Raw genomic sequence first — 22,849 nt, 5'->3', positions numbered from 1 at the left:
TCTCTGCTTTTTGACACAGTTAAAATGTCAATTACATCATCTATGACTGACATCAGCATTCAGCAGCCTCTAGACCTGCTAGTGCTGCTCTGAACCTTATAGTACAAACAGCTATGCACAAATACTCATATCCTCAGTATTTTCAGCAGGTAAAAACAGCATCCTCCTCCAGGCCTCGTCTGTGTTCAGCAATTGAACAGGAACTACCAACATAGGTTTTGAGTGCAGCCAGCAGTCAATGAGGGGACGAAGCAAGATACCTGGACAGCATGGTCTCGTCCTGAGCAGCACAAGCCACAACCCGCTGGGATGACACAAGTCCTGACTTGTTTCTGGTCTGTCCAGGGCCGTGACAGCAAGCACAGCTCAGCTCTGAGGAGATCTTCAAGGTCAGCGCTGACTGCAGATGTGGGCAATGGCCACCTGATGCTGAGCTGGCATCACTCGGGAACGCAGCCGAGGCCATAGCGTCACATCTTTAATTGCAGCCACAAAGGCAGCGAGGATGTGGACGGAGGCACTTTGTGTACAGCTGTGTTGTTGCCTGCCAGCTACTCATACCAGCCGCAGCTGCTCTTGTTAGAGCTCCCTATCCCAAGGCAGCTAAAGTTAGCAAAGAAAAGCGACTCAGCACATTTGAGTTACTCTGGTCCTCCTTGGAAATATGTTAGAAAGCTGTTACACTCACGCTTCCATTCAAGAGAAGTGATGAAGGGTTTGGGCTAACAGCTTATTCCAGCACCACAGCTGGATCTGCAAAAGAACATCTGTCCACAGTGTTTTCTCAGTATCAAAAGACTTTTTTTGAATCACCATTTCATCCAGGTGCCTTTGGAGCCGCTGGCTGGAGAGGACAAAGTACGGCTGGCCGGCCGCCCTGGCCTGGGCACGCTGGTTTAGGATTAACACGGGAAAGAGCTGCAGCCCCCTGCGAGGCCATCGCTCAGCCAGCAGCCCGACGGCTCTCCTGTTAATAAATCGGTTAATTGCACAGCAAGAGGTGCCTTCGCCCCATGCAAAATTACAGGGTTAGAAGTGGTTACTTAAGGAATCTGATTAACACAACTTCCTTAACTGCCTTCTAATATTTACTATTACATTGTGTGATAGTTTGATTATTACTTTTCCCAAATAAATGTTTGCCATGTTTATTAAGGAGATATTTAGACATACTTAAGGCAGCTTTGAAAAGATATTTTTTCCTAAGTCTTGTAGCATTTTTAATAGTTTGACCTTTGTTGTGTTCTCAGGAGATTTGCAACTTAGCTGCTCTCATGGAGTTTTACAGTCTAATGTAAGGGCAGCTGGAAGAGGCCAGCTAATGTTTTATTAAAATTGTTTTTTTTACTGACAATCACATACAAAACTGACATTGAATGCTAACATGAATAAATTCCTAACCTTTACTTCCAGATGCCTGCTCAAAACTACATTCATTCTGTGTCTGCTGCCAGTGCCTCGGGAATGCTTTCCTGTGAATCCTAATAGGGGTTGATGTCTCTTACAATCCAATGGTTTCTTTAGGTGAACAACCCCAAAACATCACTTTACAGACATAATACTAACACAATCAGCATCTACAGTTCAGCTACAAAACACTAGTAAAATACTCATCTTAGAATACTACAGGCTTATGATTTTTTATGTAATGCTGACAAACCATCAAGCCAAAAAAACCAACTTTTTCCATAATATATTCAGGTTTTACATGCTTTAACATAAATATTACACAGTCTCATGATTATGCTTTTTAAATCATGTTAAGGTTTTGATAGAAGCCAGAAATTACCAACCACAGATAATTTTAACTATGTCATTGTTTCTATCCTTTTGAAAGTTAAACTGAATAAGATTCTTAATGAGCAGGATATAGAAACAGTTTATGTAATTTGGCTCTTTCTGAATTATTATCATACCGTAGTCATAGACAACTACCATGCTACCATCACTAACAAATTATCCTCTCAATATTCATTAAAGGGATACTTAAAGAATTTTAGTAATATAAAACTACTAATAAGAATTATGCAGCAGGCACGTTATACAATTATTACAGTTTTGAACATTACAAAGAAAATCAAGTGGATACAAAATAAAAATTTAGGACTTTGCCTACTGTTCTGTCTGTTCTCAGGAAGTTTTGTAAAAAAAACAAAATAACAAAGGTTTTGTGCTTTGGGGTCCCCAAGAAGAAAGCTAACAACAAGCAAAGCACACGGATTATCCAGTTCAGTAAATGTTTGTTATTAAACTGCTTTTGATATTAACATAAGAGGAAAACCACATGGACAGAGCAAAGCCAAAAAATCCTCAGTGAGATCTTTTAACTGCAAATAAGTAGAGTTATCATGTGCTTTGCTGAGTGCTATGGGCACCATCCCAGCACAAATGTGTCACCACCTCGTTCAAAAGGCAACCATAGTTCTTAAAGCTATGGCTGCATATCACTTAAAGCTGTATGAGCTTAGGGTTCTTTTTTAGTACTCATTTAGAGGTAAATTCTCCCAAATAAAAGCTGTTTTCTATAGCCCAATAACAAGTTAAAACTCTGTCAGCATTTGTTATGTCTTAGAAGATAGCCATATATTCAATGTTATAAGGATACTGTTTCACAAACAACACAGGAAAGAAGGGTTAAATTACATTCTCAGATTGACACCATCAGTACTTGGGTAAATAAGACAATTAAATTCTCATAAGTACACCTACAATCACGTGCAAAACATGTATGTAAAAGCATTTTGAGCAAATGTTTCAAAGCATCAAATTCGCATCCAAAATTACATGCTACACTGTTACAAGTCCTAGAGATTAAAACTAGAAATATAAAGGAAACTAATAAATTCTCATTGCTATATAATAGCAATAACATATGTGGTCATCATTATCTTAAATCCGCTGTTTTGTATCACCACACAATTCTCATTTTTTGAAATAGTGTGGTAGAAACATAACTTTTAAATACCTTGGATTGACTTTTAGGTTGTACTCTTGAAGAAAAAAAAAAGCACATTACCAAAATACCTCAATTCCGTTAAACTGTCATAACATACCACGCTGAAGGAATATGGACATAAATTTATTATGTGCTGTTACAGGTTCACTCCATCTTACGTAATTCACTTTGAAATATTTCATCTGTATCATGCAGTACCAAACATGTATGGGCATATTTGGAGGTAAGGAACACCGTAGCATAAGTTAGTAGTAAAACATATTGGATATTGACCATTTGAAAAGAAATCTGAGTTTTATACTCTACTATAATTTTTTATAACAACATTTGCACATATCTTGGCAGCTTTAAGGATACTTTGAAGGCTATGGTATCAGAAGTACTATCTAGTGATGCCTATCAAAGCACTGCAAAGGCTTGCTCAGCTCATGGAGAGCAGGTTGGTTCCTCCAAAAACCACAGGGAGTGAAACGTGTCCTTGTGATGTGGCCGTGGATCCCTGCCTTACGCAATAAAAGGGAATTACATCAAGCTACCTGGCTCGATCTGACACCAACCCACATCAGCCGAGTACAATAACCAGACGGAGCCCACCCAGCAGTAACTGAGCAAGAACAGGATCATGGTGTCTGTCTTCCTCATGATGGGGGTTAAAAACGTGCTATCGGTGAAAGAGGCAGCTGTTAAGAGAAGCTGCAGCATTTAGGATAAAACTAAGCAAGGGCACTTTCTGCAGAAAAATCCTTACAGAAGGTTCAATAAGCTTGAAAACAACATTTTGAGTTACAACTATACTGCCATTTACCAAAAAAAACCCACTAAAAACAACCAACAGACCGACAAAAAACAGAAAAACCAAAACCACCAATCCACAACCACAAAGTAAAGTGCACTAATATCATAAACAAATTATGTACAAACAGGAATTTTACATTTTGCAGCATACAGCTTGAGACTGTATCAGCATCTAACATGAAGGTACCTGACAAAAGGCGATCTGCCAAGAATGAGAAGTAGTTTGGATTTCACTGTGGTTGTTCACAGTTACTAAAAGCCTTCAAAACACACAAACTATGTATTTGTAATGGTAGAAGGGTTTAGAAATGAATAATGTCCTGCAATATGATAAATATTTAATTCAGGCAGATTTACTGTAAGAAGCTGCCTCCAGCTGCAAAGCAATACCAGCAACTGAACAGAAACAATAAAGAGCAGACTGAACAGCAGGTTTGAAATACCTGAGCTCCCATAGGGCGGTTTATTTTTAGCAATCATAATTTCTCTTCTCAATGTTGGGAAATTTTCCCATCTACAGTCATTATGAACGCAAACCTGCTCTGACTATAGAGTACAGAAACAACATCCAGACATCTCTAAAATACAAAGGAATAACAAAACATGAAGTTTTCTGACTCCCTGCTCACTCCACAGGTGAGCAGGTGTCATGGCCAATATGCAACACCTGAATATTTCCAGACGTAACAAATGGAAAAACATCCAAGGAAGTAATTTCTGAGATCAAAGTCAATGTAAGTTTCATGAGCACCTTGTTGGAAAGACATTCTGGTATGACAGTGATAGGCAAAACCAATCCCCTCTCAAGGATTCTCCTGCAGTGCTCAGGAGCAACAGAAGAGAAAATAATGTAAAGGAAATGGTATCTGGAGAGGGGCCATGGCCACACATATCCAGCTAGAACAGTGATTTTTCTGAGGTCTACAGAGAATTAGTAAGGGATCTGGATAAGGTAACTCAGAAGAACAAGTCTAACCTCCTTATACAGTGGCTTTTGCCGAACAACGAACACTGAGACAGTAGCAGCTACACTTACGGATCCTGATCCACCGCTCTAAAGCAGCTACGATCTTTCCACTACAGCTTCTTCTCAAACTTCATCATGAAAGCTCTGATTTAAACAAGGAAAAAAATCATCACGTTCTTGATAAGCACTCACTTCAAGTCAGTCTTAGAGCACATAAACCCAACCTACTGTAGCCAATGATACAGACAGTGCTTGATGGGGATCTCTCTTATTGATTGATTGAATCTCAGTGATTGTTGTAATTCCAGAAAATGTTCCTCAACTGACAGCCTGAACCCACCCTCATGAAAACAGCACTTCACATGGTGTTACCTCCCTGTTATATGTTTACAGAACCTTCTGGGGAACCATGTGGGGTTTTGCTTTCTAAATGGGCTGCCAGAGCTCTGTCAAAGGCTCTTTCTCCTCAGTTATCACTCCAAAATGACCTGTCTCTGCAGAAATGCAGAGAATCGCTCTCTACCTAGAGACCACCTACTTTAAAGACACAAAACTTCCAACACATAAATTCTGGCCGTGACTAGATGGCATAAAAGAAAGGCGTTGCCAACAGCAGATAATATTCTGCTGAAGTGTCTGAGAGTCCTCCATGGATGCACCAAACTGAGAGAGGGAAGCCTGAGACGTGCTCCAGCTCCTTTGCAATTTTTTGGCAGAACATGTAACCCAGGAGCACTTCCTCTAAAGAGGGCTGGAAATACGGAAAAATCACAGCATCACACATGCCATTAATGCTCATTCTCCAACATGTACAAATGTTTCTGAGAACTGCTCTAACTCACACATGTGAACAGATGAAAATTTCTAAAAAAATACAGATGTAGGAAAGGTGGTAAATTAAATACAGTTGAATGCAAAAATAATAGTACTGCAGTAATACTCCACAGTGTAACCACAGTATATTTTAGGGTAAACACGTAAAGGGAAAGCACATCTTGCAACCACATTCAGTTCTGGCATTTCTCCATTTCCGAGTTTCTACTTCCACATCACCAGTCTGCACCTTCAGACTTAATTTGAATTTTCTTTTTCATCATTTTATTAGAAAAATTCAGACACGTCAGAAATAAGCATGAGAGGAGCATCACACACATACCCCAATGAGGCGTTAAGAACATTTAAAAGGCCAGTTAGAAGATGCAGATTATCTGTGATTACACAACAAGGGACTTGCCCTACTTCCTCCACTGCCCTGTGCTGTGCTTCCCCAGGACCTGCAATAAATGCAACAGCAAAGAGGAAGTGGGAACACCGCATTACATGAGCCCACAGGAACTTGAGGACAGAGTCACATCGTGCAGAGTACCACCGAAACCTCCCTCCCACGGGCTGTCCCTGAAAAGCCAAAGAAGAGGCATCGTACTGCAGCTAATGACAATTCCAGTCAGAATCTGAGCACAGCAGAAAGAATTTGCCTCTCTTCCTATTCTAGGAATGCCTGTAGTCCTTGCACAATTACTGTTTGATTTATGCTCCAAGTACAAGGATTAGATTGGCACAGTCCACTACGATACACTGCGCTCACAAGCTGGATCCAGGTCCCAAGAGCTTCATGGTGTTTCAGTGGCACAGACCATTCAAACCTGCAACATCTCCTTTGGTGCAGAAGAATAACAGCATCCCATATACCACAGCTTCCCATTTTACAATGCCAAGGGAGTGCAAAACTTGTCTGAGGCATATGCTAAGTTACAGATAGGGAGAAATCCCCCCCATCAAGGATGGGACCCGAGCAAATGTAATTTTCCATGCCACCTTCAGGTCATGCGAGGTTGGGATGACTTTAAGCATTCTCTCCTTCATCCAAGCAAAATCATCCTGTAGCAATACTGATCACAAAGCTTTGCTGCCTGAGACCCACCTCTCCAGAGGGCACAGGCAGGCAGACCTGCCAGGGTGCTGCATGGCTGCACAACATTTCTCCTCCCTTTCCACAGGTGCTGCTACTGCACTGTGCACTTTACTTGCTGCACCACTGGCCTGCTCAGGGTGATCACTTCTAGGTGATAATTCCCTGACTTCAGGAGAAGTCCTTCCTTCTGCCGGGGGGGGAGAAAAAGAAAAAAAAAAAAGAAATGGAGCTTAGCAAGGCTACCTCTCTTATAAGAAAGGTGCAGTGTTGGCAGGGAAAAGCACCCAGAGAAACCTTTCTTCTTCTCTTCAAGCAGAGATAGCATCGTCTTGTTATTAATATTCAGTGTTACTATAAAGAGGGTTTGGCTGATCATATAGACCTGGAAGGTAGTCATAACCCTTCTGCCTCACTTCCTTCTTGAGGCTGAATTGCTATAGCTTGAAGGGCTTTGAGATTTCTCCTCAAGGCCGATTTCATCAATTATCTCTGTCTTTATCAAATCTGGATGTAACTACTGTAGTTGACTCTGAGTGGAGAATATACACTTGGAAATTACTGTTGTACAGAGCAAGCGTGATGGTCTTGCATATTATTGCAAACCCTACAAATACTATTTGTTAATATTTCAACCACTAATTATTCCATGTTGTATCCTCAGGGACAACACCTTGTTCTTAGTTTCAGAGATGGTTTCAAAAGGAAGAATCATTCTTAGTTTTAGCTAGGTAAAGCTTAGATACCTATCTTTAGCACTTTCAGGACAGGCAATTTTGTGATGAATGTTCACAACTCTTGCTAGAAATCTGACTACATTTTTAGCTAATAAACTGTTTGAGAAATAGACATTTACTACAAAGCAAAAATAAAACTATACTCTACTTTGCCAAAATGTGGCGAAAAGTGAGCATTTCAGTTGGGTCAACGATGTATCTAACTTCATGTGCCTACATCGGAAAACGATCTTGATATTGCTTCAAGTTCTCCATTGCTTTCCCCCCTTGCCCCCAAACCGCCAAAAAAGCAAAACACTCTTTTTGAAAAGGAAATCTTGAGGAACAGAGATCTTAAGCCTTTAGAAGCATCCTGCATCTTTTCATCTATCCTGTCTAGTTTACACTAACATACCTTTATTATTGTGTACATGCAAGCACAACATGTAATAGCCTGCTGAAAATACTGCTTTTTTGTTCAAAGTCTCTACTGAATTCAGAATTTTGATGGGTTGAAGTAAACGGTGGTGCTAGAATAATACTGAAGTTGTGGGATTCATATCCAAATCCTTCCGAATGTATATTTTAAGATATACAACTTCTTTAAAATGAAAGGAAGCAAAATTCCCCATTCTTTTAAAAGCTGTGTACAGGGAGGGATGGATTTTCACTATGATGAACAGCCTAATCAGGGTAAAGAATCATGAGCCGAAAGCTCACAAAGGGGCCCCTCTATCCCTTCTCCATTTTTTCATTTCCACTTTTCTCTTGAAAGGGGTGTCCACCGGAGAACCTGAAGAGTGAAAGATTTTAAAGTATAGGACTGAAATCCATCAAACTCAGGATTGTGTTCCAAACCCAACCAGCTGTCAAACCCAGAGATACGAATGTATGCTCACTTCTGCCTAATAAAATTTGAATCAAACACTTTGCATCTGATTCTCCATGTGAGCTTTTATGCAAACTTCTAAAGTGCAAGGAATCCTGGGGTGGAAGAGCTATTCTGAGAGCTTTCACATAGTTCATGTAATTAGGGAAACCACTTCCTTTGATTGTAAGTGTTCAAAACAGCTGAATTTCTTCTTTCAAAGGAACTCTGTGATTTGGGTCATCTCTTTTACTTGCTCTTTCATGTTTCTCAAGATGAGAGGTGAGACTGTAGAGCACATTATTTAGAAAAAAAAAAGATTCCACTTTTTGTTTTAGGGATTGAACTTGGACTATTCAAAAGGTTGTCATTTGGAAATCTATCTTTCTTTCCCTCCCTCTGTTTCCTTCCTTTTCTGAGAAGCTCTTCAGTGGCTCCAGTGAACATAGTCCAAAATGCCAATTTAAACCTGAGGGAAAACTGAAATACGGTACATAAAGGAAAAGGGACTCTCATTTTCTTTTGTATGGTTGTGGCTGAATATGTAATTATAAAGGTACTCTAGCTGCAGGATCTCAGTCTCCATGTCACATTTACTTTTTTAATGGTTCTAAACACTGACCAAGCAAGAAGGCAGAAATACAGATTTTTTGAAGACAAACAAAGCAGTTGACCTGGCCTTTGAAATGTGTCTGCAAGCTTTTTCTTTCCCAAAAAGGGCTCAGGTCACGGTTTCAAGGCAACGACTGTGTCCCTAGAGCTAACAGCCGATGCCAATGTCGTTACAGAATCAAGTGTGACTTGCTCTGAATTTCTTGAGCCTGGCACCCTGTTAGTGCTGTTACTCCACGTTCATCTCAGCAACAGCTGTAACGGGCAGGGAATCTCTCCCTGCTCACAGGATAGCACAGAAACACAGTAATGAAAAGGCAGGTTTCATACTGCAGATTTCAAACCTATTAAGTAACAACGGCATGCTTGTTTACCCCAGGAGGACCGAGCTTTATTCCCAGCCAGTGAAAAATCACAGGACTCTTTCCAGGATTGCAGCACTAACAGGGAGGCAGTTTGCAGGGGGAACAGAGTAAACCACTTGGGACACAGTGCCAAAAACCACATTACTGCCAACTCCTGCACGGGACAGATGAGACACTGGCTTGGAGAGAAGACTTTACAACAAAGACTTTGGTACAAATACAAAAACAACCAAAAAAGCAAAAGTTAAGAGCAGAACTCCAAAATGTGTGATCCTAACAAGTGGGGTTCTGGATATTGTAGTTGCCTTTAGAGCCCTCGTAAACTCTTGCAGGGGTAACTAGCACGGAGACATGCAAAAGGAAGAACAATACAACAACTCCTAATTTCATCCATCTGTTGCTACATACTTAGATCGCACACAGCACCTCAGCACACACAGTCACATTGTGAATAGGTCAAAGTAAAAAGCCCTTTCCTTGGTTTAGGAGATCAAAAGCACAGAATTCACCAAAAAGGAAAACCACCAATCACTAGTTACAAGTCATCATCTTCGATAAGGATTGTCTCAAATGCATTTGACATCACTAAAATTAAGGTGATGAGACAAAAGTGATTTCTGTGCTTTCCCCCCTCTAACTGCACACAGGCACACACTACATTTTCTCTGCTCTGCAACTCTTCCAAGGAAGAGGAAAAGATATCCTCTTGGAAAATGTCACTCACACAAGGATGCAGCAACCAGATTATTTTCACAAGTTTCCAGAACAACAACCTGCTCACCCCTCCTTTTCTACCTCTGCCCAATAAAAATTTGGGCACACCAGCCTTTTGGTTTTTCCAGCTTCCGAAGATGAACTTCGTACAAAGCAACTGCATGTTTCTTCTTGTTTCTACCAGTAGGTTCTTCCCTTCTCCAATAGCAGATCAACAGTTTTCACAAACCATGCTTATTTTTGATGCTGTTGGAAACTCACATGCCCAGGACACAAAACGCATGGCTATTTGGTCAGGTGTGTATCACAACATGATTTCTTTTCTTAGCCATAAGCCACCTAAATTTTCAGAAGTTTTGGAGCACCAGAAATGAGCAACCAGAGGCAGCAGAGAAGTGGAAGACGCCTGGCACTGTCCCTGTTCAGTGACACCCAGGGGCCAGGCACCGCTGCCCAGAGGTGCAGCCAGGGGTCCCCGCTGTGTGCCAGGGGCTGCCCCGCTCCCCGCGCATCAGCCAGCTGAGCTGCACAGGGTGCTGGGAGGCGCAGAAATGGTCACTGTCACTCGAGTCACCGCGTTTCCCAGTGGAGCTGGCGCTCTTAAACAGAAATTATGCAGACTGCAGATTCACTAAAAATTAACCTAATAAACTAAGATGTATTTGCAAATAGGACTCTGCCCTGGTAGCTGAGCAGATGAAACACATTTAAAAAGACAAACAGGGCAGTTTGGAGGCAGCTGGCTCAGAAGATCAGCTCCGTATTTGTCCTTGTTGGCCTCATCTCCCCAGTGTGTTAGCACAATTGAGTATGAGGTAGTTAAGGCTGAAGCTGTTCTCTGGGCTCCTCTGCAGCCTCCAGCTAACATAAACAGGCCTGAATGCTTCCTCGTGACTGTATATATTGTCCTCTTAAAAAGGAAACTTCTTCCATCAGCACCTTAATAAGTGGCAATAGGTAAATGTGAAATAACTTTTACAGTCTTAGTTGCATGATTGCAATTAAAAAGATTGATTTTGATGCTTCCCTTAAAATTAGAATATATATTTTTATATTTTTCTTCAACTTTGTTTTCAACGGCATCAACCTGGACCCTTACACAACTCATGTGCAGCCAGTCAAAACTTAAGGACCAAAAAAAAAAGTGGGGGCGAGTAAAGGAGGGCATGTCAAGTCCTATCAAGTGTTTTACTGCCGTCTTAAGTGGACAAAACACGTTGCTGAAAATTCCATTGCTACTGTGTGTGTGGCAAATAGTTTGAGGTCCTCAGACAAAGACTGTGGCCCCCATGTTCAGCTTTGAATACATCTGTGAAAAACAGCCTCCAGGAGCCCGACGAGCCCAGACTCAGATCCCTGACTTCATCTGCACCATCATCCAGACAGGCACTTCCACACACCTCAACAGCAACTTTGGTATTATCAGAAACAATAATTAGTCGCTCCGCATGCTGCGGTGAGTGCAAATTATTTCATTAGAGTCCCCAGGGACTGCAACACCAACAGATTTCAAAGTGGGTCACGGACATTTAAATTGTCAGCTGTCCCTCAAAGCACTTGAGAATCAAACATGCAATCACTTACCAGTTGCCACTAGATTTCACCTGCCATGCAATTTTGTACTGTAACCTTGTTTTAAGAAAACTACATAGTTAAGACCAATGTAAAGATAAGACTAACTTGAACCAACCCTCAATTGCTTGAGCCTGCAACAGCCTAAAACACCACCTTAAGAGAAAAGGATCTCTTCCACATCCATGAGATTTCTACAGCAAAGCTACAGGACAGCTTAAACATCCAAAAATACTACTATGCAGTTGATCACTTCAACAGGCACTCAGGGTCAGAGAATGTCGTGGGAGGGGAAACAAAAGAGCTGCCATTTGATGTCAAGGGTTGCTAGCGTGCAGAAATAAGCAACACAACCTCTCTTCCAAATTATGAATAATAACAGAGCCCATGGAAAAAGAAAACAGAAAAGAGAGAAACATATTTAGAGCAAAATAGAAAAAAGAAAAAAAAAACTAGGAAAAATACCCTTAATTGCAGCTAAGTATCTACTGGCAACTTGAGTAACCCACTGTCAAACAAAATTTGCAGCAGATTGACAGAATAATTTTTAAGACAATATACGATAGAATTAAGCCAATTATCAAACTAAAGAATATTTAATGATACCCTAAGAGGCTGCGTATTGTGGATAGCAAAAAGGAGAAGGAAGTGCTTTCTAAATAACCAGAGACAGATTTTCTCCCTATTCTAAACAACACTTGTTCATCGTTTGTAGGAAACTGGCATAAAACTTGTTCACCTGCCAATGCTGCACCTTCTGGAAAAAAAAAGATAATTCAGGTTAAAGGATCCAAACCTCACAGAGATATTCCTAACCCAGGGAGCAGGTACACGGTAAGTTCCTGTGCCTCAACCAACCTACGGCAACTGCGCTTGTGTTCTTGACCAGCAGCATACGCAAGGTAATTTTGCTTCACCCTAACAAAGTTTAGGGTAATACAAGAAAGTCAAGCAACAGACAAAGCTTACTAATTTACCTGTTTAACAAGTTTGTTTATGTAGTAACTGTTCAAAGCTGCCCACCAGTCAACAGGACATGTGCACTTAACCCTTTACAATTCCAGTACAAGATTTCGCAATTTAGCAGATAAAAAAAGGACAGGGTAACTTCTTAAATATGGCTACAGCAAGATTCCCAGCACTTGTGAAATTGCTTTTCACTTATTGCAAGCTGAGATGACAACGCTGACAGTCGCTATGTCTCAACTGACCCAAAATAACTTCTGAAGCCACAAACTGCCAGTCTGCGCCCTGACACGCCAGTTTCATTGAAACTGATGTCTAAATCAAATTAAGCCAAAATTGGCTTGCTTTACAATAATGAAGAGTGTATACACAAGCCTGTGTAAGTAAGAATCTCAAATTAAGCTGGTCAAAAAACCTTAGTAAGCCACACAACTTGTACTACAAATACTCATTATTTACATGAAGCAACTCTGAAAGACGTTACTCATCTAATGAAAAAGTCGGTATACAAATACTTCAACACAGAAGTAAAAAAAATTCACTACAACAAAATGTAGCAAAATACAGGAAAATACGTTTTTTGTGCCTGAAGTGCTACATTTCTGAGATTGTTTTGGGGAACAGAGACACAGAAGAATGAAGCTTCTTCAAAACAGACAAAATGAAACTAACGCCTGTTCTTCCCAAGGAAATTGTATTCTGGCAATGCTACATGATCTTTCATTATACTGATATCTCCCAAATACCAATGGGGTTTTGATATCATTTTGGTTCCAACACACATGCCACTTGACAGGATACAGTCTTATCCAAAGCTCCCACTAAAACAATATAATGCAGTGACTTTCTTGACAGCTGAAAACACGACATTCATTTACAACATAAAGTCCTCCAGAAAATATCCTTTGAATGAAAGTCAAGAGTAGGGCAAACTCAAAAGCAGTCAGAGATTTATTGCAGAAGTCTGTCCTATCCCAAACTATTGATTCTGCAAGACACAAAACACACAACAGCTGGAGCAGCTGTTTTGCCAGCTTCCACAGACTAGAAATGGTACCGAGTACCCCCTTGGTACCTTTCGGGAGTACCCCAGTCAGCACCAAGAGGGATGCTCTAAGCCATCTCCTTTATTAAAACATAAAAAAGAAACAGAAAACCTTGCAACGTAACTGCTCCATAAAACAGAAATAAAGTCATTTTAAGACACCTCCTGGTTTAACAAATACAGTTTTATTTCGTTTTAGCCGTTAACAAGATACAGCAGTATTTCTTTACGTGAACAAAGGGCTGTAAGGGTTCCCATAAGATCACTTACTCTAGAGATATAAAACTTTTATTTTTTTGTGAACTCTGTAATTTTCCAATACAGGTGCAGATATCTATGTAAAATTAATTTCTTTTACTCCTATACCTTATGTACAACACACACTCTAAACCCTCTCTCACCGTTCACTAGCAACAGCACCTGCACCAAAGGACCATAGTTTGGAAATAGGGGGTTTGTCATCCCCCTGATTTGAGTTGGAAGCAGGTAAATCCAGGCATTTCATGGCAGATATTACCAAGAATCACTCCCAATATTTGCTGACTCAGACAAGAGAGCGGTAAGAGAGTAGAAGCTCCTAGAAAGAGCTAATAAAATATTTTTAAAGGGCAAAAACTGCCTTTCATTACAGTCAGGCCCCAGTGTGGAGAGTCATTCAAGGCTGGCACCCAAGCACCCATACCCGCTATAAACCGCAGGAAAAAAGAACATCTGCTATTTTTAGTTCTGTCAGGACTAAGTATCAATTTCACTTTGGTTTCGTTTGCTCTATTTTACTCTGTTGTTTCTCTCTTGTTACTCTTGAAAGCCATTCCCAGTCCTTACTCTCATGACCCACATTAAAATTACCACATGCTCTCTTTTAGGACTACAAACATGAGTGAGGTAAGTCCAGTGACATGCATGTGGTTATATTTAACTCATCCCCTTCAGAAGGTATAGGCACAATCTGTGTTCTTTGGACAGCCCCTTCCAGAAGTGGATCATAAAATCAAAATTGAACAAACTGCATTATATTCTATATGAAAAGTTTTACAAAGCATTAAAAGAGCCTCTAAATTTATTGCACATGTATTACATAAAAGAAAACCTGGCAATATAGAATTAATTAATTTCCATGTAGTCAGACTTCCAGCAATACAGCATCAAAACTAGTAAAAACATGTTTTTATTTTTGAGTCTCATAAAACTCAATCATGACTGAACAAAGCATGAACAGCTAATCCTACTCAACATCTTTTATCCACAGGTTAGTTCCCCAGAAGTATTTCCCAATAAGATTACAGTTACATTTGCTGTTTTTTCTTCTGTTACTCTCCTACAGTTTACACAGGGCACCACCAGCATTTTGAAGGAATCCAGGACCAGCTGTACTGCATGAAACCAAACCACCTTGCACCTCAGTACTGTGGTTGTAACAGCTGAAGCAAGCAAATCAGACACAACACTGCTGTCCATCAAGAGCACAGAGACAGTTCATGGATCATGGAGTACTTCAAAAGAGCACTGACATTAAAATTAAATTCAAATTTCAGGTAAAATTCCACAGCATTCAAAAGCAGCAACAAGTAACAGGTGAACTTCAGAGATGTACCGATCATCAAAGGAGACGAGTGCTATTCAGTGAAAAGCTGCATGGCAAGGCATAAAACAAAAGGTTGTGAGATTTCACTCCAGCAGTTATCTGCTCCAGATAACGGAGTCCAAAGAACTGCTAGCAATTTGCAGAATAAGGCCTTTGAGCCCAATCTCTCCCATCTATTTCAGTGGAAGCTTATCCAATAATTCATATAAATCATTCACAGAAATACCAAATAACTTCCTGAGTAGTAGGTGTGCAATTTTCTTCAATGAGTGCACATAATTATTAAAAGGAGCAAGGGCACATCCTACGACAGGAGGCATTTCCACTCCCTCCACATGCATCATAAACATCACGCTGATTGTTCGATTTTCCATAAAATAATTGACAAGGAACACCTGTTCCCTACTTACAACCAAAAATTGCAAAAGTGCTTGGACTAGACAGTAAAACAGCAATTTAATTTTGGTTTTGCTATTCTTTAATTACTCAAGACACACTCCTATGGTTTACTTAAGTCTTGTCCAGTTTCCAATCTGATACTCTAATCAAGGCCTTGCAGCATACTTATTTTTCTCAGCACATCTATTTAGCTGTATTTAACTGTATTTTATTCACATAAACACAGATCTCTTTCTGCACAGTCACATTTTACTGCCTGTCTATAAAAAGTAAATGCCTGGCAGATGTCTTTGCATTTCTCAAATTTTAAAGAATTTTGAAAAAATCTGCCTGAGCAACACCCTTCCAAGTATTCATGTAAGTTTTTCTGAGCACATGTTTTAGTATGATATGCTGCTATATACTGGAACAAAAATGGCTTTGTTTCACATGTTAGAACTTGTTAGCCACTTGGCCAATATAAAGCCTTCAAGACCTTTGCTGTCTTTGATTGGCTTGTTTAATAAAATGAAACACAGACACAACATATTTGCAGGATGATACCGCAGCTCTATTGACTAGGCTTGTGCCCTTGGACTCGGCTAGCACAAAATTCCTCTGAGCAAGCTTTTCCCAACCCTTTGCTGTTTTTCCTTTAGTCACTTGTTATGGATTATTGGCAGCAGTTACCAGAAACACAAAACAATCAGTCACGGAGTTAAAAGGACACTTCCTTTCAAATAAACCAGAAAGGGTAATATCTAGTTTTCTGGACTAAATACAACCACTCCAAATATCTACCAAACACAGATACATAGAGCTATGGCAAGTTATTTTTCTACTGCTATCAGAAAATCCATTGACTCACCATGACTTTCAGCACAGTTCCATCACAAATGTTCATTATTGTCAGGACTACAGATAAACATACTACATATGTAAACAGACTGACAGCCATAAGGGTCTGAAGAGGCCTTTAGGCCACTGAGGCTGGCCTCTGGTACATCACAGGCCACTATTATTCAGCAAGCTGCTCTTGTGTTGAGCTCAACAGCTTGACAAAAACAGTCGTCCAAAAAGACATCTCAGTGTGAAGACATGAAGACATGAAAAGGATTCTCCATTTTGGTTCCTTCTCTTTGTAGTCTGCTCCAAGAGTTACTCATCCTCCCTCCATATAATTTGTGCTTTATTTCCCATTCTAATTTGTCTGGCTTCAGATCCCAAACATTAGTTCTTACAATAACATTTTGCACTAGATTAAACGAGTCCAGCATTTTCTCCATGTGAAAAAGCAATTTTTGTAAGCAAGCTCCTATTTTTTAATTCTCTAGGGTTTTTGACAGACAAGTTTTGGCAAAACTCGCTAGACTTATTTAAGGCATCATCACTTGCCTCTCTGCTGCCTCTCCAGAAAACTTTCAAGAGAAGGTGCCCATATCAAGCTGCTCCCAACTATAACCCATTTGTTAGTTTAGGCTGCAAATGATGACCAGTATGAAAGAAAACAAACTATTTTGTGCTGGAAGGCTCCCATCAACTCATCCTGATGGGTGATGTCCATCATCCCCTCCAGACATACAGACCCCCACGGTCCCCCTACTTTCCACTCTGAGTGTTTTTCGCAGTCCTCTGGACTGCCCCTCCAGTTTGTTTACATTCATTTAAGCACAAAAGAACTGGGTCTGCACCTACAGCCTCACACCTATTTCCCCAGCACCACATTGCAAGATAAAGCCTGTAGGTTCTTACAAAAGATCCCTATTTGGATATGCAAGGGCATCAACCTAATTTGCCTAACACCATGATGATCTGAGCTCTTAATGAGTTGCAAGTCTTCATTAATCCCTAAATAAACCCTTAAAATTATACTAAATTCTTTCCAGCATATGGTTTCCTTTTCCTAGTGCGTATCCTGTGTTCCTCATTACTACAAGCTGAACATTGCGTTTGGCTGTTCAAAGAAAAAAAACGTTTTTCTTGAATGGCCCAGCTGCGAGACTTCTGACTGGCCTTCTTTCTGCATCATTTCCCATTCCACTAAGGTTTATGCCATCACAAGAGGTAGTAATATTTGGCTTAAATTTTCTTTCAAAAATGCCTGAAGTACCTAGCAACAGGTCTAGCACAGACTCCTGTGTAATCGCACCAGAAACACACCTATTCAACCAAGATACTTCACTGACCACTACGGAGATGTGCCAGCCAGTTGATTTTTAAGGAGCACATTACTGATACTGCATAGCACCAACTGTACTTGTCTTGGTGTATCTTTTGATATTAACAAATAGTAAAAATCAAGAGAACAGTACAAACTGACATTGGATGGAAGGTGTACATCTCCCAACATTCTGGAAAAATCATGAGATTCTTCCAAATTATTTTAGATAGCAACTCGCTTAATCATGATCAAGCATGCTTATCACATCACTAAGCACGATATAATCATGCTAACTTTGTTGCTGCAGCAGTGGATGAACTTTGGTGTCATTAATTACTAAGCATATCATCCCTAGCACTGCTCTGCTGTCCTCCAGCTTCTGTCTTCCTAAAATACTCTGAGTACGTTGTATACAAGCTAGATATAGTCACGCTGGAACAGCGGTCCAGTAACCATGCTGTACATCACTACACTGGTGCATCCTCACTGGCGGTCACTAGCAGGGAGACTGGACCACCCTGCACCCTGAGGACCATGTACAGTGTCTCTGCTGGGGCTGTACAAAGCTGAGGGCCGAGAGGATTCCTATCTAGCAACACGCCCAGCAGTGTCAAGGGGAAATTACTAGCTCCACAGCTGCAGCATCTCCTCAGGGCCAGGGCAGAGCTGCTAAACATGAAAAGTGGGGGAGGACAGTAAAGAAACAGTAAAACAATAAAACTTTAAATCAGAGACACCCTTGGCTGGGGCCCCCTCACTACGTCTTTGTTGTAACGTCATCCAGTTGTGGGGTTTTGTAATTAAACAAACAAGAAGTCCAACGTAGTTTGCCTCAATTAGCTAGAGGAGGGAAAGCACTGGAAAAGAACTTCTGTCCTTGTTTGCACAGCAGACAAAGTGAATTAAAAGTAACCTCTTACCTCTTTTTCTATTTTCAGCAGCTTCTTTACAGCCACCTCCTTGTCTTGAGAAATCCATCGTGCTCGGTAGACACTTCCGAAACTGCCTCCACCGCAGTTCTCAAAAAACTGCAAGTCATCAAATCTAATTTGCACAAATGAAGCACTGGTAGACGACATCTCATAATGACAAAATATACCACAGCAAAACCTGTGAAGAGAAAAGCTTTCATTAACCCATATGCTCCGTGGATTTACGGACTTTCTTACCCATGCTCAGACAACCCAAAATCAGAGCCCGTCACCAAAAACATGCTACAGTAAAAGCCATGGGGCACAGAAGGAACAGAGCCTGGGAACTCACACTCCAACAGCCTGTGCAAATGTTTGCACAATTTGCATGAGCTATTACAAACAGCTGGGAGAAAGAAATCACTAAAAATATTCCTCATAGCGATACCAGTGTTTCCTGAACACCGTGGATGCGGCTCTGTGGACGGCAGGCACGCTGCTGCCTTCCCCGAGGTGAGCGAAGCGCGCTGGGACGCACGCTCCCTGCCCCGAGCTTGCCTAGCAGCTCCGGCACGCCCGGCACGCCAGCTCAGCTGCCGCCACGGCCAAGCACCCATGAGGCGCACGCCGGCCCGGCTGCACAGGCAGCCTGCAGGCAGCACCACCTGCACACCGCCCCGGCACGGCGCACACCGCCCCGGCACGGCGCACACCGCCCCGGCATGCACAGGTTGCTGGCACTTGGGGCCAGGCAGGAAAGCTTCACACAAGGATGTGGAAAAACCTGACCATGGCAAACGTCTCTTCCTGGGTGACTCAGTTCTGTTCGCGTGTTGTAACAAAGCGCAAGTACATGGTAATTCAGCTGGGTTACAAGATGTGAAATTCTGCAGCCCGTGCCAAGGTTGGTGTCGGCAGTTTTAAGAGATGATCCCATGTCTGCTGCCAGAGGAACGGAACGTTCTCCTTGGAGATTTCACAGCAATAAAGCTTATGCTCGTAGTGAATTTCAAGACACGTTATCACCTAAATGCATGAACAATGACTAATCTAAAGTTTCTTTTTTTGATGGTATAAGATCAGGAAGCCCCAGGTTCCTGGTGGGACTGCAGAACACAGGCTCCTGCAGAACCGTCTGCAAGCCTGCTGTGGGACTGCTTCACTTTCACCAGTTTAGACCAGGTAGTTTTAACTACCAGCATAAGTTACTACACTTGCAATTAATGAAAGTAAACATCAGCATAAAAGGAAAGAGACAGTTGAAATAAAACAAATAAACCAAAGACACTTTGGGTTGCTGGTGAAAATTACACCTCCAATTACACTGGTCTAACTATAGCATCAAAACATCTCGTGTCTTCTGGGAGCCTCCAATCTATAGGGCTTTTTGAGAAGGAATCCACACATGATGTGTTGCCCAAGGCTGAGAACTGCACCTGTAATACACTGAGCATTGCAAACTGCCAAAAACCCTCATCCCAATCCCTTCTGTAACAAACACAAAATCATAATTTCCCCCTGCCTGGCTCTCCTGAATGTGCAGCTGATGTAATGAAAAATTTTGAGATATCATTCGACCAGAAACTTCTGGTCACTATTTGGCTGCCACTGTTCTCCAAATGAGAGATGAAGATGCCAACAGAATTTTCTGCATATTGCATAAGATAGCATAGAGCCTTTTCTGAAACTGCCTGCTTCGTTTCACACGTCTTCACCACCCAGAGGGGTACAGGCAGGCACTGACCCAACCCCGACAACTTCACTGCGCTTACAGAAGGCACGGCGTTGAGCAGGGAGCAGGCTCCACGCACGCCTCGTGCCCACAGCCAGCCTGCACGGCTCAGCCAGAGAACACGCAGCTCCTTTCCCAGCTCTGCGAGCTGGAGCAGGGGTTACCCATGGGATGGGAAATAACGTCCACTCTTCGAGCACCCTGCTGGCTCCCTCCCCAACACAAGTGCCTGAACTCTTCTGCTGACCTTTTGTTCTTGTTTTAACCTTGTCACTGTTGTTGTTAGATTTCCTGCCATCCCAGAGCCAACTTTTGCACTGCCCTGCACACACTTTCTTCAGAGAAAGCTCAAGGGAAAGGAAATTGGTCACTCCTGCAAATCAGACGGGTGGCGAAGCCAGTGTTAACTTTTTGATTCACAGAATCACAGATTCGACTGGGTTGGAAAAGACCTCAGAGATCATCGAGTCCAACCCTTGGTCCAACTCTAGTCTGTTTACTAGATCATGGCACTAAGTGCCATGTCCAATCTCAGTTTAAAAACCTCCAGGGACAGTGAGTCCACCACCTCCCTGGGCAGGCCATTCCCATGCCTGACCACTCTCTCTGTCAGTCCTGCTTAATTAGCAGGTCTTCATAAACAAGAGCTCATTTGCCTCATTTACTCCACCAGTTGCTCCAAGCTAACACTGTGTACACAGTGTCTCAAGCAGACGTGACACTTTGTAGACAAGTAAAATGGGTCAGCTTCCCAATCCAGAGACCTCACAATTTAAGGCCATAGCCCTGCTCACATTTAAGCACATGCATAATTATGCTCCAGTGAATAATCTCCTTACTGACAAAAGAATTATTCAGAAGAGTAATGTTACTCATAGGCAAAAGCATATGCACTGACTGGACCATAAATTTAACAAAAAAGTGTGAACAGCTGATAACAGATGGTTGTGTTTGGGATGACAGAAGGAACAGAAAATCCAGAGGAAAGAAAAATACATCACAGGAAACACATATTTCTGGCCTTCGCTATCTGAATTCAATAGTTCTGAAGAGCTGTCAAATTATTTTATATTATTGTTCACCCAGAAGAACCAAATCATATGTATAAACAAGTAAGTGATTTGACTTCTGAAAGTTACACTAACATAGATTATGTTATTCCAAGGTTTCACAGAAAACAGACCTCAAGATGGTACAACGCACACAGCAGACACTTGATAAATACAAAGAAGTACTCTTCTGACATGTTCTCCTTGCTGCTTAAAACTTTACCTAAACATTTATGCAATCGCAATGCAGTGGCCAGCACACAAGCATTCGCAGAAGCTACTGCTTGTTCCTTTAACACCTTCACAATTTCAAATGTATCTAAAGCAGTCAATCACTTATAGGCACCAGCATAAAATACAGTAACATAATTTAAAGAATGATTCACTGATTTGTATCAGGTTCTTCCAGATACTTTTTTTTTTCCAGAGAAAGTAGAGGAGATTTACATGGGACACTCCTTATTTAGAGATCTGTAATTAATGACAGCCTAAGTTAGGAATACAGTTTTCTCCTTCTAGATGAAAGAACAGACCTGTTTAAATATTACTCCATGTTTTCAGATGCAAGGTAGTTAATCCTCAATTAGACAAATCAATCCCTTTGTTATGTTTGAGAAAACAACTGTTTAGAGTAACAACTGCATGTGACAAATCCACACACAATTATTAATTTGTCATCCTGTTATAAAAGATACTTAACAATCTGAGTTTACACGATTGGTTAAGGAAAAAAAATATCAGTTATTTCATTAACCTCCATAGTCTTACATGTGCATCAGAAAGAAGTGCATCGTTCCAACAACCATGGCACCTCTTTGCCCCTTACACTCATGCAGTCAGGAGAGGAGGTAGTCCTCCCAAGAGGGTCTCCAGGCGTGGGGCAGGGGCACTGTGGCCGTTCCCCTGCACGCAGCGTAACAAAGGTTTGGCAGCAGCACCGTCCCTCCCCACGGACACAGTTCTGAGTGCTGAACCACTGTTGGGGTAGCTAGGTCAACTGACTCAGTTGCTTGTCAATGAAATGAAAACGTGACAATTCAGGGACAGTGAATGACAGGTGTTTAAAGAAATCATTTGATTCTTGGTTATTTTCATTATTCCTATGGGCTCTTTTTTTGAGGAAAAAAAAGAACTTTCTCCTTCTTCTGTTTTACTTCTACTGGTTAACATAAGCTTGTAATCTTGCAACAACCTCTCCACGTTCTCCTATGTCTTTTTTTCTCTCGTAGTAACTTAGAGCATTCTGTTAGAAACTGTTCATTTCACACTAAGAAGAAACTGATGTGGGGTGCATTTGGCAGTATTTAACATGTCGAGCTATTATTTAACATCAGTATTTAACATGTCAGGACTCTGTTACACAGAGTCACTTTGCAGCAAGCTATTAAGCCACAACAAGCCCAGCTCAGGAGCAAGTGCTCGGTGTAGGAAACCATCCGCCACCCCTGTCTTGTTGTGCTTACAGTACTTTAGAGGAGTAACCTGTGCAGGGGTCCCTCCCCAGGACCCTGCTGGAGTCCCGCGCCTGCTGCTCCCCCCTTCTGCCCC

General features: G+C 41.4%; 1 protein-coding gene across 7 annotated transcripts in view; it reads right to left on the bottom strand.

The window, feature by feature from the left end:
- The window catches only part of MAP3K20 (mitogen-activated protein kinase kinase kinase 20), a 99,542-nt gene that overhangs the window by 73,896 nt on the left and 2,797 nt on the right, over nt 1–22,849 (bottom strand). For 3 of the 7 annotated variants that reach the window (XM_065068791.1, XM_065068793.1, XM_021300038.2), the window contains exon 2: nt 18,530–18,719. In XM_065068791.1, coding sequence (XP_064924863.1) covers nt 18,530–18,688 — 159 coding nt within the window. In that variant the 5' untranslated portion in view covers nt 18,689–18,719. Of the gene's footprint in view, nt 1–18,529; nt 18,720–18,872; nt 18,897–18,968; nt 19,163–22,849 lie in introns of those variants that run through there. The other 4 variants (XR_010473680.1, XR_010473681.1, XM_065068792.1 and 1 more) reach the window with 3 other exon arrangements.

The sequence above is a fragment of the Columba livia genome, chromosome 7, assembly GCF_036013475.1.
Source record: "Columba livia isolate bColLiv1 breed racing homer chromosome 7, bColLiv1.pat.W.v2, whole genome shotgun sequence".
NCBI lineage: Eukaryota > Metazoa > Chordata > Aves > Columbiformes > Columbidae > Columba > Columba livia.
This window is presented reverse-complemented; position numbering and strand designations above follow the sequence as displayed.